This window comes from Pelobates fuscus, chromosome 4 (genome assembly GCF_036172605.1).
Source record: "Pelobates fuscus isolate aPelFus1 chromosome 4, aPelFus1.pri, whole genome shotgun sequence".
NCBI classification, from domain to species: Eukaryota; Metazoa; Chordata; class Amphibia; order Anura; family Pelobatidae; genus Pelobates; species Pelobates fuscus.
In genome coordinates this window covers 289,432,280-289,448,583 of record NC_086320.1, presented here as the reverse complement: position 1 = coordinate 289,448,583, position 16,304 = coordinate 289,432,280, and the positions used below count along the sequence as shown (strand labels likewise).

Genomic DNA, 16,304 nt, shown 5'->3' with positions numbered 1-16,304 from the left:
ATTTCTTAGAGCAACATTGGGAGGTCTGTGATTGGACAGCCACAGAGAGTCGGGGTGGGGTTAGAAGGGGAGGCCTTTCAAAAAGAGAAGAGATTGTCAGCTTTTTCAAATTGTATTTGGATATACTCCCAATGAAAAAAATGCATAATTAATTGCATGCATGTTTTCATTAGTGTATATCTACTAAACAGTGATGTTCACTTTTTTTTATTTGGGCAGGATAGTGTTTTGTTTCTTCAACTAATTTTTCTAAAATATTCATCCATTATGTAGGAAAAAATAAATATAAAATTTTTATTTTGTCAGGTTTGGGTACGAGCACTGCCAAGGAAGCAAAAGAATACTTTGCCGATATGGACAGACATAGAGTTATATTTAGATATTCTGGCCCTGAGGATGATGCAGCCATTACTTTGGTAAGAAACACCTATTTCTCTTGCATCTTGTTTTCATGGCAGGTGCTTCTGTGATTATATTTATTTCTGTTATATAAAGTGTTATTTTTTTTTGTTTTTATGAGGCTTTATTTTCTGATCATGTTCTCTAACCTGGACTCCCACACAGGCTTTTAGCAAAAAGAAAATTGATGACCGAAAAGAATGGCTCACAAACTTTATGGAGGACAGACGACAACGGAGGTTGCATGGATTGCCTGAGGTAAAACGAGTCATTAACTCCAGGGGGAGATTGGAAAATGTCATTTAATGTTCTCTCACTGGGCTTATCTTGTTTTCCCACAGCAATTCTTGTACGGCACTGCTACCAAGCACTTGACGTACAACGACTTCATTAATAAAGAGCTGATTCTGTTTTCTAACTCTGACAATGAGCGATCCATTCCGTCTCTGGTTGATGGTGAGTAGAAATTATTCTCTGTGGTTTCTATGTTCCTGTGAAAATGACTGGGAGGAGGGCATGCTAATCTTGTGTTATAAGATTTATTTACAACTCGTTGAAATAAAAAAAAAAAAAAAAAATCAATTATAAAAAAGTCATGCTGTATTATTTCAAAGTACTAGATTGTCCTAGTAAAAGATGGAACAAGATGGACTTTTGCAGTTTGCTTAATGCTATAATATGACCACTTGAAATGCAGATGTATCGATGAGGTCAGAAGTAGAAAGCTAAAACACCATAGACATAGTGCAGGTTATTGTATTGGTTCTTGTACCTTTTTAGTTAAAGATTCCTTTTTCTTCTTCTTTTTTTCTTTTCTTCAATTCTTTTCCTGTTGTATTGTTTAGGAGTCAGAATAGGGAAATGTGCATTAGTTGTTTGTTTGTTTTTGTTGGGGTATTTTTTTTTTTTTTTTTTTCACACCTAGAAGAAGAAAATAATTCTACAAAAGTCTTTTGGTTGGCTGCAGTTCTTTACAAAATACTGCATGAGAAAAAAAAGCCAACCGAAAGTCTGTGATTTCACTTTTATCAACATTGAGCTCCACTGTGTTACTTTTTTTTTTATATACATGTAATCATGGTTTTGTGCACATTACACACATAAAAACTGACCCTTCCCTTTCCAGTTTCAGTCATGGCCTATCTATGTCTGCGTTTCTTGATCTGTTTGAAATAGTCATCAAGAAAAAAAAATATAAAACTTGTTTTGGTAAACGTTTTAAACAAATGCTGATGCAGATGGACAGAAACGAAATTGGAAATGGGAAGTGCCAGCTTTTTGTTAATAACCATACATTCATTCAAACACATTGTTTTTCTTTGTTTTTGCTGTATCAATAACATCTTTTAGCTTGAAATCTGCTAATTAGCCTATTTAGTAACAATTACATTTCATATTGTTTTTAACTACTTCTAATTTTAGCCTGCAATTTGTTGAATAGGCCTGTACAGCAGCATGTGCACTTATGTCTATTCCAAACTATGAAGCACTATGTGAAGTAGAAGGTGCATGTCCCTGACTGACAAGATTCCATACCTGCATGCCAATGGTTTGGAATTCTTTGTTCTCTGTATTGTTCTGAATGGGAAATTATTTCTAGAATTAAAATGACTAAACCTTTATCTTTTAGGTCTAAAGCCAGGGCAGAGGAAGGTTTTATTTACTTGCTTTAAGAGAAACGATAAACGGGAAGTTAAGGTTGCTCAGCTGGCTGGGTCAGTTGCTGAAATGTCTGCTTATCACCATGGAGAGGCAAGTACAGTGAAAACCAACTCATACAGACTGACCGTATTATTAAACGTCTCACATTCAGTCCTCAGAATTTGCATGTTATATCATCATATATTTCCTTGCTTTTAAAGGAACACACCTTTTATATCATGCATGTTTCATAAACTCACTTCACTGAGAATATGTCTGCGTTCAGGGAAAAGATCTGTATTTTCTCTCTCTTAGCCCTATCAATACTTCCCTCAACCCCTCTTCCTCCTCAGTTCTATGCCAGAAGAGGTTTCTCCTCTGCTTTGGTCCTCCAGCCTCACTACATGTTCCTTCAGTCCTATTCCCTCACATCTCACTTGTACTTTCTCCTTCTCTTGATTTGCCCTCACTAAAATATTCAATTTCTCCCTCTCTGCTGGCATATTTCATCCAGCCGTCAAGCACACTACCATCACACTGATTCTTTAAAATAAAAAAAATATTTGTGGGGAGTACCGTGTCACAAACTCCCTATACATCTACCACCCTATCTTGCTACTACTGTTTGCCTCCACGATACTCAAGAGAGTTGTGTACACTGGATTCAATCCATCTTGACTTGTCTCTGACAGCCTCTCTGCTATATTTCTACACTATCTGTTCCTGTGCGTCCAACTCGTCTTGTTGCAAATACTTGTCTGTTAGTCCACCTATTATAAAGCGGTGTGGAATTTGTTGGCGCTTTTCTAATAATAGTAATAATATTAAACATTACATATGTTTTCCCAGTCTGCTGTTTTGATCCTGCCTTTTATACAGTTTACAGATTGTTGGATGAAGTATGTGCACATTGCCTTACTGGAAATGCAATTATGTCATTTTTTTTTTTTTTTTTTTTTTTTTTTTTAGCAAGCCCTGATGATGACGATTGTGAACTTGGCCCAGAGCTTTGTGGGAAGTAATAATGCTAACTTGCTTCAGCCCATCGGTCAGTTTGGTACTCGATTGCATGGTGGCAAGGATGCTGCCAGTCCACGTTATATTTTCACAATGTTAAGGTAATTCTCATGTGTAATATCAATGCCCCCTCCCTCCCACTAGCATTTTCTCCAGCGCCATAACTCCCTTGGCACTGACCAGGTGTGTTTAACTTTGCTATTGAAAATGTTGCGGTTTTTAATTGCAAGGTTAAAATTACATGGATTTACCCAGATAACTTCACTGAGATATAGTGGTTTGTTTGCCTTTTAGTTGTCTTTTAAGCACAGACACATTCACTAGGGAAATGAAGAGATTATAGAAGAAGAATATATAGTAGGTTTTACACTTTTTTTTTTTATTATTTTTTTTTTTAGCTGTCCTGTCTGTTATGGGTGAATAATTAAATCAAGAGTGCTGTAAATTACCGTAGTGTCAAGTATATAGTTTTCTCCTCTAGAATTGTTAGTGTTGCTGGAGAATCTAAAGGTGTCCACATTTATTTTCTACGAATGAAGTTGTGCCAGGAACTAGACTTGGCAAGTTAAGCATTAAATTATGGGACTAAGTTGACCTAGGCCACATTGTTCATCTAAGCCCCATTTTTTTTTAATTGTAGTTGCTTGCGAATCTGTATCTGTAATAGTTCGGATTTATCTGTTGTGTTTAAAATGTTAAATAAAATTGCTTGTTTACATTACTTTTTCTTTGCCACAGCACCCTTTCAAGACTACTTTTTCCTGGTGTGGATGACAACCTGCTGAAATTCCTTTATGATGACAACCAGCGTGTAGAGCCAGAGTGGTACATTCCTATTATCCCCATGGTTTTGATTAATGGTGCCGAAGGAATTGGTACTGGCTGGGCCTGTAAACTTCCCAATTATGACACCAGAGAGATTGTGAACAATGTGAAGAGGATGCTGGATGGCCTGGAGCCATATCCAATGGTAACTTTTTACAGCAGTGTACACTCTTTGTGCTAGTTTGGTATATTTACTACGTTGTTTGATAAATTGAAAGCTAAACATGCAAAATATCCAAAAAGCACCGCTTGGCTAGCTAGCACAACTACCCGATTATTATTTCATTATTATTTTCATGACCTTTTTGCTTAGGTTTACTATTCACTCACTTTTGTCAATCCTACAGTCTATTCAAGGTGACAATTCATCTAAATAGTCCCAGAGATTGTGTATAAAGGTGCAATATAGTGACCATAGTTTGGACTAAAGATCTGGTATTTTCTATCTTGCTTATCTGAAGGCAGGGTCATATCAGCTGCTCAATTACTCTGCACATAGATTGTTGAAGAGTTATTATAGGCAAAAAAGAAACTTTAGCTTAAGTATTTTTAGTGTATACACCATGCCCCTGCAGTCTCATTGCTCAATTATCTTCCATTTAGGAGTTACATCACTTTTGTTTCTGTTTATGCAGCCCTATCTTCACCTCCCCTGGCTATGACTTACACAGACTGCATGAAAAAATTGTTTCGTTTTCAATCAGATTTTAACTTGCTTTAGAAGTTTTTATCTCCTGCTCTGTAAATTGAACTTTAATCACACACAGGATGTAGGAGGCAGAATATAAATTCTAGATTAAACAGACTGCTATACAGAAATCTAAAATATCTAGCTTATTTTTCAGAAAGTGTTTAGGACGGCTGTTCAAGTCACATGCAGGGAGGTGTGACTAGGGTTCGTAAACAGTGATTTAACTCCTAAATGGCAGAGGATTGAGCAGTAAGGCTGCAGGGGCATGATCTATACACCACAACTGCTTCATTAAGCTGAAGTTGTTTTGGTGTCTATTAAATGTAACACTATATTGGTGAATTTGTCATCTTTTGATGAAATAACAGATTTTTTTTTATGTTTAAACATTGTCTGGGAAAACGGTTATATAAATGTGTGAATAATTGAACAAGGAAAAAAAGGTTAAAACACACACAACTGGTAGCTGGAACCTATCTGTTCCACTTGATTTGTTGACTTATTCTGATTTTAAAAAGCAATTTGCACGCTGTAACATTTTCCCTTTGTTAAGCTGCTGAGTGTGAAATGATGTGACTGGCCAAACCCACTGTAGCTGTTAGACTCTTCAGGCACTATCACAATTTTTGCACATTTTATATATTTTTTTCTTTCTGTAAATTATCTATATTTTTGGAAGTGCTATTTTCTGTGTTTTTTGCATAAACACATGGGTTGTTACTTACTATCACATCTCCCCCTTCTAAAATACTTACGGCTCCTCCCAACCTGCAGCATTTCTCCAATTCCGCAGTTTATTTCATTAGAAAGCACAGAAATGTTTTTATGTTTTGTTTGTTTTTGTAAGTTGTTTCGCACAAAAAAAAGAAAAGATACCTGAACTACAGCTTTCAAAACCCATGCTTATTTTTAATGTTTTTGAAGCTGCAGATCTTGCTCGGGTAAGTTTATGTTATTGTAGCTCTCCTTGACCAGGAAGAAACTCCAGGACCAGACTCGTTCTAGGTCTAGGTTTATGGATTAAGTAGTATGTCATCCAGCCACAGTTCCTCCCGTCACATGAGATGAGAAGAACTTCTGAATAAGCTGGTGGCCAATATGCTGGCTGAAAGCTTCAATCATTTTTGTGCATCACCAAATATCCCTGGAAAACGTATAGATTCTGTGGTATTATACAATTATTTCTATAGCACATAACCTTGTGTTTTGCATGGAGCCATTCCACTTTCTCTAAATATTGATATGGTTTCGTAGACTGGCATGGCCTATAGAGTTCATTATACAGACATCGGAGTCACACTTTGTTTAATCTAATGTTTGTCTTTTGCAGCTTCCAAATTACAAAAACTTCAAAGGTACAATTCAAGAACTGGGCCAGAACCAATATGCTGTGAGTGGTGAAATTTTTGTGATCGACCGAAATACTATTGAGATCACAGAGCTTCCTGTTAGAACGTGGACTCAGGTTGGTGCATCAATGAATTGTCAGTAATACATACAGATGCTTATGAGTTTTTTTGCTTTTATTTTACAGTTTCTTTATTTCCATTTTAAATATTTGGTTTCTGGACTAAATTCCATAACAACAACAACTCATACAAATTAATAATTAATCTGACATTCTCCAACCTTGTAATTCCCTGTGTAAATGTTCCTGTTTGATTTGTATTTTTAAATTCTGGTTGCACTTTCTTAAGCATTGCCTGTATTCTTAAAAAAAATTATGAAAATAATCTGTTATTCTCAAAATAAGTTACAACTTATTATCTTCTTAAAAGTTGAACATATAATTCCCACCACCAACCCTTTTGCTGCCATCTGAGCCAACACTAGATAGAAAAGTGAAATGCGTATGAGTAAATAAAATATACAGTATGTACATTGCCTACTACCTGTTGCTATCCTGGGGGCTGAAACAAAAATGGCTTGCACATAATATAATCTCAAAATATAAAATGGCAAAATGTTTTATATTATTTTATTATTTATATAGCGCCAGCAAAATTCCGTGGCGCTGTACAATATATGCAAGAATACCTGCATGCTGCATTTATATTTTGTTTGTTTGCTTCGGTGTATACAGAAGAAATATCCCTCACAACTTTTCCTTCTATATTTTTTTTAATTAATCGGTAGTGAGTTCAATTCTGTGCTTTAACGTGGAAAAAGTGTACGAAACCTATATGTGCCTTAAACGCATTCCTGTTTTCTTTGCAGGTTTATAAAGAGCAGGTGCTGGAGCCAATGCTCAATGGGTCTGAGAAAACACCAGCACTAATCTCTGATTACAAAGAATACCACACTGACACAACTGTGAAATTTGTTGTCCGAATGACTGAAGAAAAGCTTGCGCAGGCGGAGGCTGCTGGGTTACACAAAGTATTTAAACTTCAGACTAGTCTTACCTGCAATTCTATGGTAATTTCCACTTTTCTTGTTGCCATTGGTTTATGTGTGTTATGTTCAAATCGGAAAACAGGGATTTTGTTTTAATGTTTACGATGTTAACTACTGAACACAATCCCCAAATTTCAAATTATTCTTAAAATCGCATAACCACTCTAACTGATCGTGCTGGTTATGGGACACGGGAGCTACTTGGATTCTTCCACCCCCACCTTTAATTTTGATAACTTAAACTGTGATTTCTCTCCGCTGTTTTCCAGAACTTGTGCATCTTTGTACCACAGCTGCTACAAAACCCTATAGTGGTTCTGTGATCTAGTATGTCCATCTCATGGGGAAAATCCAGTTTATATTATTCACATTTAAATAATTAGAGATGCATTTTCACACATTGACAGATGACATGCAAAAACCACAATATGTGTAGATTAGTTTTTCCCTGTATTTTTGCTCCATAAGCCCACTGCTAACTATAGCCTCCAGTTTTATTTAGTTTTTTGCTCCAATATCATTGATAATATCAAATATTTATGGAACTGAAAACTAAACTGTAATTCCCAGAAACCTCTGCTGCGGTATGAAGTTGACATTGACTTAGAATATTAAGAGATCATAATGATTAACTCACTCACTTTAACTCACTCACTTTCTAGCTAAACTTCACTGCAGTAGCTGCAAAGCCTATTGATTGACAACAAAGTGTTTCAAATTTAGATTTTTATTTTTTTAACTTGTTGTTGTTGTTGTACCTCCACCCAGGTAAGAATTAATAAATACCTGTAAATATTGGTTTATTTATCGGCTTGTTTTCCCTCTGCCTTCTAGGTATTGTTTGACCATATGGGTTGTTTAAAGAAGTATGAAACTGTCCAAGACATCCTGAAGGAGTTCTTTGATTTGAGGTTACATTATTACAGTCTCAGAAAGGACTGGTTAATAGGAATGTTGGGTGCCGAGGCTGCCAAACTCAGCAACCAGGCCAGGTTCATCCTTGAAAAAATACAAGGAAAAATTGCGATAGGTAATCTCCACAGAAAGAGGCCTTGTCTTCAATTCTGAAATGCAGTATTCTCACAGTTATGTGCAAACATTATTTACAGACGTCAAAAAGTTACAATTTGGATTTGGTTATGATTTATTACTGGTACATTGCATAGAGTGTGAATTGCTGGTTACATGTGTGGTTCATGCTGTCAGTCATGGACATTTCATCACTGGGCAGCGGGAGACACTTTTTCACTGACCTTTTTGTATCTCACAAATCCTCAGCAGTTGGTTAAAGAAATACTTGATATTTTTTAAGGGACACAATTGTCACGAGAACCACTATAGCTTAATGTAGTTGTTCTGGTGTCTATAGCCTGTCCCTACAGGCATTTTAATGTAAACACTGCCTTTTAAGAGAAAAGGCAGTCTTTACATTGCTGCCTAGTAACACCTCTAGTGGCCGTCGCTCAGATGGCCACTAGAGGTGCTTCCTGTTTCAGCACTGATGTTCAGCATCTCTGCACTCTGCATAGAGGCCCTGAACGTTCCTCATAGAGATGCATTGATTCAGTACATCTCTATGAGGAAAGGCTGATTGTTGCAGCGCTGCATTTTGCCGCGCTTGTGTAATATAGGAAAGAATTGGATTGGCTGAGATGGTCAAGTTTCATCTCAGTCAAGGAGGCGGAGCGGGGGCAAGCCACCCGCGAGGAGACTGCACAGCGCTGAAGTAAACATGAGTAAAATCATCTAATTTTGCTGACAGGTGGGCCGTGAGCCTAAACTATGCATTCACAGCCATAGTAACCGGAATACATGTTTGTATTCCTGTCACTGTAGTGTTCTTTTAACTTCATCCACACAACAGTTTTGTTCTTTTTTTCTTTTAATGTATGCTACCAACAATGGATTAAAAATAGTTAGTATTCTAGTTAGGCATGCTTTACACCATTTCCTTTGAACAGGAGTTGATAATTTCCTTGCTATATCTACCCATTTCTAGTCAAATTCTACCCATATTGTAGTTCATTAGTGTTCTAATCAACCCCTCATTTGTTGTATCATACCCACTAATTCCCATTTATAATTGCATGCGTTTACCCTGGCAGGATTGATCATTTATCCCCATGGCGACCGATGACGGTTCAGGACCGTCATCGGAAACATCCCCTTGGGGACCGATGATGGTCCTGAACCGTCATAACGGTCTGGGGCTACTTACCTGATCGCCGTCGGTCCCCCGGCAGCGATCAGCGCTCCTCCCGGTCCAGGGGGACTGCCTGTCTGCCCAGACAGTCTCCCCGCGGCAGATCAGGAACCCGCAGCCACGTGATCACTCGATCACGTGGCCGCAATAGGTGCCTGTGTATGTGCCTGCAGGGGGACTGTCTGTGCTGACAGGCAGTCTTTCTGCAAGTGTAAAATCATAAAATAAAGTTTAAAAAAAATTAGCAATCAGTGTAAAAAAAAATGAGTGTGTATGTATGTGTATATATATATATATATATATATATATGTGTGTATATATAGTCATACTAAGTGTATTTTTATATTTATATATACGTATATTAATATAAAAATACACTTATATTTAAATTACACGTGTATATATACAATATATATAATATATATATATATATTATAAATATGTTAATAAAAATAAATAACAAGTAAAAATTATTTTTAAGAATTATAAAAAATTATATATATATGTAATTTTATTCTAACAATATTTTGATATTTATATATATTTATATCAAAATACACTTAGAATGTAATGATATATATATCTATGTATAAATAAATAAAAATAATACGAAATATACATATGTCCATATACATAGTTACATAAATAACTTCATAAATATACACGTAGACGTCAAATATATAAATATGTATATATATTAAAATTCTATGTGCATATTTATGTAATATTTCTACCTAATTAAGTAATTTTAATGATTGCAATTTGAGGGACCTGCCTGCCAACCCAGGCCGAAAGTCCAGAGAATTTAATTTGCTAGCACTGTGTTTAATAACTTTCTATGACACCCTAAAACCTGTACATGGGGTACTGTTTTACTCGGGAGACTACGCTGAACACAAATATTAGTGTTTCAAAACAGTAAAACATATCACAGCGATGATATGGTCAGTGAAAGTGACGTTTTTCGCATTTTTCACACAAACGGCACTTTCACTGATATTATTGCTGTGATACATTTTACTGTTCTGATATACTAATATTTGTGTTCAGCGAAGTCTCCTGAGTATAACAGTACCCCACATGTAGAGGTTTTATAGTGTTTGTGAAAGTTACAGGGTCAAATATAAGGCTTGATTTTATTTATTTATTTTAATTGAAATTTGTCAGATTGGTTAGGTTGCCTTTGAGAGCGTATGGTAGCCCAGGAATGAGAATTACCCCTGCGATGGCATACCATTTGCAAAAGTAGACAACCCAAGGTATTGCAAATGGGGTGTGTTCAGTCTTTTTTAGTAGCCACTTAGTCACAAACACTGGCCAAAGATAGCGTTTTTTGCATTTTTAACACACAAACAAATATAAATGCTAACTTTGGCCAGTGTATGTGACTAGGTGGCTACTAAAAAAGACTGGACATACCCCCTATTGAATACCCTGGGTTGTCTACTTTAAAAAAAATATGTACATGTGAGATGTGATTCCGGGATTTATGACAGATAACGGTGTTACAATGTCACTATTGATACATTTAAAATATATATATATTGAAACAGCAATTTCCTACTTGTATTTATAGGCCTATAACTTGCAAAAAAAAAAAAGCAATAAAGCATGTAAACACTGGGTGTTTTTAAACTCGGGACAAAATTTTGAATCTATTTAGCAGTTTTTTTCATTAGCTTTTGTAGATAAGTAAAAGATTTTTCAAGTAAAAGTCCAAAAACATGTTTTTTTTTTCCTTCAATTTTTCACCATATTTTATAATTTCTTTTAAATAAAATATATGACATGATACAAATAATGGTATGTTAAAAAAGCCCTTTTTGTCCCACAAAAAACAATATAAAACTTGTATGGGAACAGTAAATGAGAGAGCGGAAAATTACAGCTAAACACAAACACCACAAAAGTGTCAAAACTGCTCTGGTCCTTAACGTACAACATCGCAAAAACAGGCCGGTCCTTAAAGGGTTGATGTTTCCTCGCAGCTAGACATGTTGAGTCTCATTGATAAGAGCACATGGATATGACAGGGCGGTCTGTCATGTCCAGGTCATAGGTGTCCTGCTTCTGATCACACTGCACATATGAGCATGTGAAGCATCACTGCATTTTTAATCTATAACCAGACCAGTTATTAGAGATTCCACTGTTCTCCTCAAGTGATGCATTGCTTAACCCCTTAAGGACACATGACATGTCATGATTCCCTTATATTCCAGAAGATTGGTCCTTAAGGGGTTAAACCCGCCTTTGACACATTCACCCACAGAATCCGGACCAGGCACTTCTTTTTTTTTTTAATTTATTTTTTTTTACTTTTCATAATATGGATAAACTTAATGGGATATAGCCAGATTCTCTGGTAAATGTTCAGCTTCTAAGCTCACTGTTAAAATGTTGTACTGAGCATGTGTCTTTTTCTTTCAGAGAATAAATCCAAGAGAGACTTGATCCAAATGTTGGTGCAGAAAGGATTTGAGTCTGATCCAGTGAAAGCATGGAAAGAAGCACAAGAAAGGGTATAGTCTTTTAGCTGTGGATTTTTGTTTTCTTATTTTTCTATTTTTGGGTTATTTCTCTATTTTCTTCCATATAATGTCTCAAAATAATTCTATATTTTGCTTATCACCCCGCGTATTTAAATTCTTTGCTAAGTTTGCGCTAAATCAGTATTACTCAAAATAAGAATTAAAATACATAATGTAAAATTACTAAATGGAAAGATCACCACAAATTTTCCAAACAATCTGCGTTTGCTCTTTTGTGACTTCAGATCTGACATAGCAATGGTTGCTCTAAAATTATATCTCTTCCCTAGACAACTACAGCCCTATGATATATTGGGGTAATGTTGACCTGTGTCAAACGTGTGATTGTGCTCTGTTCACCGTACTTTGTATTTGCTTAAACATGATCCTTTATTAATGGTGTTTTGACCCCACGTGGCCTTTATCAAATAACAGGTTTAACAAAGGATGTTGACACCATTAATAAAGCATCAGCTTGTTGAGATTGGGACCGTGCTGGGCCTTTTCTGCTGTTGACTGTTTGCGGAGACTTTAGCCTGTGAATCCCAGGTGGATCTTCATTATCTTGTATCTTGTATTTTTTTTTTTTTTTGCTGAAACATGAACATCATGTAACAAACTCCTCTGTATGCAGGCAGCTGAAGAAGATGATCTCCAGGATCAAACTGAAGATAGCTCCTCTGATGCAGGCACAGGTTCAGGACCTGATTTTAACTACATTCTCAATATGTCTCTATGGAGCCTCTCCAAGGAGAAAGTAGAGGAACTGATTAGACAGAGGGACATAAAGGTACAGCTTCTTACTATGTATACACTGTTTCTTTTTATATTATTGTGAATTCATTTGTTTTTATGTTACATGTTATTCTTCATATCCTATGATGTTCTAAGAGAAGGTTTAGGTCCATAACTTTCCATAGGCCACCCTTATTCAGCAGGGACCAAATTGACAGTGACAAATTAATAAAATAACTGCTGGTTATGATTAATCTAAGTCACATCACTGTATGAACAGCTGTCAGAGTTGTACAGCAAATCTGAGGCAAATCTGAAATTTCATGCTCTTGAGGCATGGGATCCTGGCCTGAAGATGTGCAAATTTATTGTAAGAAATAAGAAAAAAATTAAGAGATGTTAATGGGGAAACAGCTTCTTGTGTGCTTAAAGAGGACTGCTGCTTTCTTTTAGCACAACCAAATAGTCAACTGAAAGTTAGCTACTCATTGTCCTAAACGTTTTTAAAGACCTGGCAAAGTATGTAATTTTGTAATCTCTCACAGTGCCGTACATACGTCACTCCTTGATAAAATTCTGAGCGCACCCATGTTCTTATGGAATTTCTCTTACGTGCAAGAGTGTGCATTTTTTTGAAAAAATAAATGTCTTGCTTAACTCCTTGTTCTCTTCGCCATGGTTAACACTGAAATAGTGTTTTACTGGGGTGAAAGAACAATGAACTGTCGCGTTTCTGTTGGTTATATTTTCTGCTTAACACAAAATGTGCCCCCCCTCCCATGAAATGTCCTGTTTGTTCAGCATCTGTCCTAAAATGTTTGGTTTGACACAATTCTCATGGTAGTGAGTGATCCTGTAAGTGACTAAAAATGTTTGTATCCGATGTAGTGGCTACCCCAAACCAGTGTACGATGATATATACAGTGTTTACATTATATTTGGTTTTATACAAGTTTGTTTTGGATGGTTGGGCAAATAACATGTAGAAACTATTTGATTGTATTCTGGAGAATGAGCTGCAGATTTTATAATCTGCGTGTGGGGATATATATATATATATATATATATATATATATATATATATGTATGTATATATATAATTTTTTTTAATTGTCATTTATTTTAAGCTACTATCCATTTTGGGCTGATCGTACTTGTTTCTGTGCAACAAAAGAAATGTAATCTTCAGACTGTAAGCTCGTTTGAGCAGGATCCCCAACTACCTATTGTTCCTGTTACATTTTGTTATTGTCTCATTTGGTAAATTCCCCTCTTATTGTAAAGCTCTGCTGAATAAGCTAGTGTTCTTTAAAAAAAAAAACAACAACAATATAAATAATAATAATTGAGCCCATTCACTTTGTGTTTCAGTGTAAAGAACTCAATGAACTGAAGAAAAAGTCTCCACCAGACCTCTGGAAGGAAGACTTGGCAGCTTTTATTGAAGAACTTGATGTATGTTCCTGATGTGCTCTGATTTATAATTACAATTTATTATAGATTTCAGTGCAATTAATGTTTCTAAAATCATGTATAAACTAAAATAATTAATTATGATTTGTATTCTTGATGTTTGTCCTTTAATACGTCTACATTCCAGAAGTATTAAGAGCACTCAAGTTCTTAAACTAATTTGATACTGTATAGCTTAATTGTGTAATTTCCAGTGTTTAAAAAACAAACAAAAAAACACTACACTTGCATAGCACCTATACAGAAAATGATGTTGATAGCTTTTTGTATATTTTGATTTCCACTTGTTAGTTGCATTCTGTGTGAACTGTAATTGTTTGATTTCTGCAATAATCTTAAAGGGATATATTCCATGCACCTAAACGACCTTAGCTAATGAAGCAGATTAAGATTTATAGATCATGCCCCTGCAGTTTCATTGTTTCCATTATCTGCCATTTAGGAGTTAAATTACTTCTGTTTATGCAGCCCTAGCCACACCTCCCCTTGCATGTTACTCACACAGTCTCCATTAATTTTTACATTTTCAATCAGATGTGACGGCAGAGTGTGTTTACTTTAGAAGTTCTTATTTTCTGCTTTGTTAAAGGACCGCTATAGGCACCCAGACCACTTCAGCTTAATGAAGTGGTCTGGGTGCCAGGTCCATCTAGGGTTAACCCTGCCTGCTGTAAACATAGCAGTTTCAGAGAAACTGCTATGTTCACATATGGGTTAATCCAGCCTCTAGTGGCTGTCTCATTGATTTTCACAGTGAGAAGACGCCAGCGTCCATAGGAAAGCATTGAGATGACTTTCCTATGGACTGACTGACTGCGTGCGTGGCTCTTACTGCGCATTCAGCCGATGACGTCCAAAGGAGGAGGAGAGTCCCCAGCGCCGAGGGAGCCCGGCGCTGGAGAAAGGCAAGTTATTTACCCCTTCCTCCAACTTCAGCCCGGCGGGAAGGGGGCCATGAGGGTGGGGGCACTCTCAGGGCACTATAGTGCCAGGAAAACAAGTTTGTTTTCCTGACACTATAGTGGTCCTTTAATTGAACTTTCATCACATACAGGAGGCTCTTGCAGGCTATAGAATGTTATTGATAGAGCAGGAGATAAGAAATTGTAAATGAAACAGAATGTGCAATAAAGGAAGTTTAAACATTAGATCTCTCTTTACGAGAAATGTGTACGGAGACTGTGTAGGTAATTTTGAGCAGTTAAACTGCAGGGACATGGTTTATACTCCAAAACAACTCCATTAAGCCAAAGTATTTTTGGTGCTTATAATGTGCCTTCAAACCACTCCATTACGCTAAAGTTGTTTTGGTGTTTTTAGTGTGTGTCTGTCCACGGCATCGAAAGGGTTTAAACCCCCCACAAAATTTTTTTTCTATACGAACCATATTCCAGCACTGCTCTACATCGGCGCTGTCCGTGCTCAGCCTCCTCCGAACCAACAGGGGGAGGTGCTAATGCGCATGTGTGGTGAGGCCAACGAGTGCTTTAGGACCTCTCCATAAGAAAGCATTGCTTCAAAGCTTTCCTGCGGGAATTTAACAGACGTTTGATGTCCTCATGCAAAGCATGATGATGTCGTCATTTAGGCGGCCAAAATTTGCCTAGCCAAAAAGGAAGTGCATCTAGTGGCTGTCTGACACTGGAAGCAGTCTTAGTCCTGCAATCTAATCATTGCCATTTCTAAAAAACTACAATTATTTACACTGCAGGACTAAGTGGGACAGGGACACTGCAACCAGACCACTTCAATGAGATGAAGTATCCTTTTAATGCTTTTTGTATTTTCTTGCTAACCTTTTGTATTTTAAGAGTTTTAGTAAAAAAATAAATAGCACCTCAGCTTAGTGCTAGAATGGCATATGTCATAAGTAAATTCTTTGATATATTACATATGGTAATGAGACCATAAAGCACCTTTCAGATGTTTGCTTGGTTAACAACGTTTGACTCACTCTGTATGCTTATTTATTATTAGAAACCTCTGTCCTATGAAAGTCTGCAATTGAAATGACTAAATTTTTTTTATTCAAATGTCTTTTCTTAATTCTTTGTCTCAGAAAGTGGAAGCGCAGGAGAGGGAAGATGTCCTCGCTGGGTTTGCAGGCAAAGCAATAAAAGGCAAAGTTGGTAAACCCAAAATTAAGAAATTGCAGCTTGAGGAGACTTTGCCCTCTCCCTATGGTAGAAGGATAGAGCCCCAGATCAGTGCAATGAAGGCAGATGCCAACAAGAAGATGCAGAAGAAAAAGAAGGTAACGTTCAGATGTACAATATTGCTGCACATAACTCCATAAAGGAACACTATAGGGCCAGGAATATAGACGTGCATTTCTGACCCTAATGTGTTAGACAAACTATTGAGGTGGCTGCCACCCTTTATTACCCTTAAA

General features: G+C 36.5%; 1 protein-coding gene across 3 annotated transcripts in view; it reads left to right on the top strand.

Moving 5' to 3' along the window:
* Nucleotides 1-16,304, top strand: part of TOP2B (DNA topoisomerase II beta) — a 58,126-nt gene that overhangs the window by 28,598 nt on the left and 13,224 nt on the right. For all 3 annotated transcript variants that reach the window (XM_063452186.1, XM_063452187.1, XM_063452185.1), the window contains exons 16-28: nt 307-416; nt 565-657; nt 741-855; nt 2,030-2,151; nt 3,010-3,158; nt 3,796-4,027; nt 5,904-6,038; nt 6,791-6,991; nt 7,805-8,000; nt 11,604-11,695; nt 12,339-12,494; nt 13,811-13,894; nt 15,972-16,166. In XM_063452186.1, coding sequence (XP_063308256.1) covers nt 307-416; nt 565-657; nt 741-855; nt 2,030-2,151; nt 3,010-3,158; nt 3,796-4,027; nt 5,904-6,038; nt 6,791-6,991; nt 7,805-8,000; nt 11,604-11,695; nt 12,339-12,494; nt 13,811-13,894; nt 15,972-16,166 — 1,880 coding nt within the window. The remainder of the gene's footprint in view (nt 1-306; nt 417-564; nt 658-740; nt 856-2,029; nt 2,152-3,009; nt 3,159-3,795; nt 4,028-5,903; nt 6,039-6,790; nt 6,992-7,804; nt 8,001-11,603; nt 11,696-12,338; nt 12,495-13,810; nt 13,895-15,971; nt 16,167-16,304) is intronic.